The sequence below is a fragment of the Pollachius pollachius genome (assembly GCF_949987615.1).
Source record: "Pollachius pollachius genome assembly, chromosome: 6".
Classification (NCBI taxonomy): Eukaryota; Metazoa; Chordata; class Actinopteri; order Gadiformes; family Gadidae; genus Pollachius; species Pollachius pollachius.
This window is the reverse complement of record NC_136939.1, coordinates 202,234-204,733: the sequence shown is the minus strand read 5'-3', so window position 1 is coordinate 204,733 and position 2,500 is coordinate 202,234. Positions and strand designations below refer to the sequence as shown.

At 42.1% G+C, this 2,500-nt stretch overlaps 1 protein-coding gene across 2 annotated transcripts in view; it reads right to left on the bottom strand.

The window, feature by feature from the left end:
- ovca2 (OVCA2 serine hydrolase domain containing) overlaps positions 1-356 on the bottom strand; it is a 1,289-nt gene extending 933 nt beyond the window's left edge. For both annotated transcript variants that reach the window (XM_079738443.1, XM_079738444.1), the window contains exon 1: positions 149-356. In XM_079738443.1, the coding sequence (XP_079594569.1) occupies positions 149-305 (157 nt within the window). In that variant the 5' untranslated portion in view covers positions 306-356. The remainder of the gene's footprint in view (positions 1-148) is intronic.
- Positions 357-2,500: the final 2,144 nt, after the last annotated feature.

Genomic DNA, 2,500 nt, shown 5'->3' with positions numbered 1-2,500 from the left:
CTAACATGAGGTGTGTGTTGGTGTGTGTATGCTCGGAGGGGTTCGTGTGTGTGCTCGGAGGTGTGTGTGTGTGTGTGTGTGTGTGTGTATGTGTGTGTGTGTGTGTGTGTGTGTGTGTGTGTGTGTGTGTGTGTGGACGATGACCCACCGCTACAGACTCGGGTCACGTGGTGCGGTGCGGTCATGTAAACAAGCTCCACTTGTTTCTTTAAAAGTTTCCGAAGAGCTCCCGTTTTCTCCCGGAAGGAGACGCCGTCCTGCCGGTACCCGTGGAGGCTGAGCACCCGGAGGGGGCGCTGGGACATGATCGTAACCCTAACCCTAGCGCTCTAAGACGATCAGCTTACGTGTGTCTAAAGGCTTGGAAACCTTTCTGTGCGCGTCGGCCTTTTTGGGACGGAGAGAAACGAAGTTCCAGTCACAAAGGTTCCGCCTTCACTTCACGCAAATATCGTCATTTCATCTGTAATTTAAAAAAATAACTTAAGTTTGCTTAATTACACATTTTGCTATTCTGGCTGACAGGATATGAATGCTTTCATTAATATGTTCGGTAAATGAATGACGAATGGATGTAACTGTTCATTCCAATGTTGGTCAAACGGGGGCAGTGTTGCTTCAGGAATCAGGCACCGACCTTCATCTGATGACAGGCCTTCATTTGATGAGAGCCTTGATCTGAGAAGAGGCCTTGATCTGAGGAGAGGCCTTGATCTGATGAGAGGCCTTGATCTGATGACAGGCCTTGATCTGATGACAGGCCTTGATCTGAGGAGAGGCCTTGATCTGAGGAGAAACCTTGATCTGATGAGAGGCCTTGATCTGATGACAGGCCTTGATCTGATGAGAGGCCTTGATCTGATGAGAGGCCTTGATCTGATGACAGGTCTTGATCTGATGAGAGGCCTTGATCTGATGACAGGCCTTGATCTGATGACAGGCCTTGATCTGATGAGAGGCCTTGATCTGATAAGTATATAAAATAGTCAACAATAAATTAGTTTTATTGTTAATGTTACCTTGACCGGATTACAACAATTATATAATATAGCATCGAGCAGTTCACTGAAAAGATGATGGAATATCTTCATTATCTTTGTGGTTTTTAAATAAACAAAACCAGCCATAAACAGAATGATGAAACACAGATGAATAGGCCTACATTCACTCTTTATTAAAGGTGACCACCATTATACCACCATGTGTGAGTGTCACCATGTGTCATCAGCCGTCACAAGCCATTTTGAAAATCTGCCTTTTCTGACATCACAAGTGTTATGTTGCCTTTGGGAGAGGCCTCCAGGTCATCAGTGTCACCTTCATCAGCAGCCAACCATCGTCCTCATCCTCTTCATCCCATCCCAACTGGTTCTTCGTGTTCTTCTGTTATCTGAGGAGCAGCTTAATCAGGGGCGATTCTAGGTTCTGACTTTTGGGGGGGCTCAACCCCAGGAAGCCATAGGGGTATATGAAGTGTATAAAAATTCCTGTCCGAGATTTTTTTTTTCCACAACCTTTATTTTCTTCGTTACTATGCTGTTGTATGTCTAAACCAATAGCTGGCAGTGTCAGCTAAATAATCCAGTTCTGAAACACTAAAGTGATGAAAGGAAAAAAGACTGTTTGGATGAAGGAATAATCAATGGATGTGAACTGTAATAACAAATTTGAGGTAGATTAAATTTCCTTTGTGTAAATTTCACTCAAAAATGACCATATTTTCCTGAATATGTTACTGAAACACATAGGTACAATATGTACTAGATTAATAATATGAGAAACATACCACTATTTTGGGAGCACTAAATTATGTCGCCTCACTTTCATGGACCCAGACAATTTTATAAATTGTATCATCATACATTTCTATAAAACTTGTGATGCAAAAAAATCAACAAGAACAACATGTACTAGCCGAATACTATGAGAAACAGACCACTATTTCGGGAGCACTAAACTATATTGTCTGACTTTCAGGGACCCATACATTTTTATAAAACTTCTGATGCCAAATAATCTTGTTGTTCTGATGCAAAAAAAAAGGGTGCTAATTTTCAGTTTAAATAAAACCGCTGGCATTATTTTATCAGCTGAGGGTGTTTTCATTGCCACAACAACGTGAGCTTATCAACAAGTACAACATGTTCTAGACCAGTGGTTCTCAATTATCATAGTCATCCCCCCCCCCAGGAGACAGACATCTTTTCACGCCCTCCCTGAATTGAAATAGCTTACTATTGAGAACCTGCTAATATTCTAGCTAAAAAGGTCTAGCTTCACCACTGAGCTTAATACTGATTAACTCACAGACGGCGAGCAGCGACTGGCTCGGAGCTGGAGATCTGAAGCCCGGGAAGTCAGGCGTACATTAAAGGAGACATATTATGGTGTTTTCCCAAAAAGTAAACATAGTATATGAGTTCCAGAAAACATGTTTTTGAAGCTGTTTGCTGGAAATAGCTTTTAGGAAAAAAAATCTTGCCTACCGCTATTCCCCTCT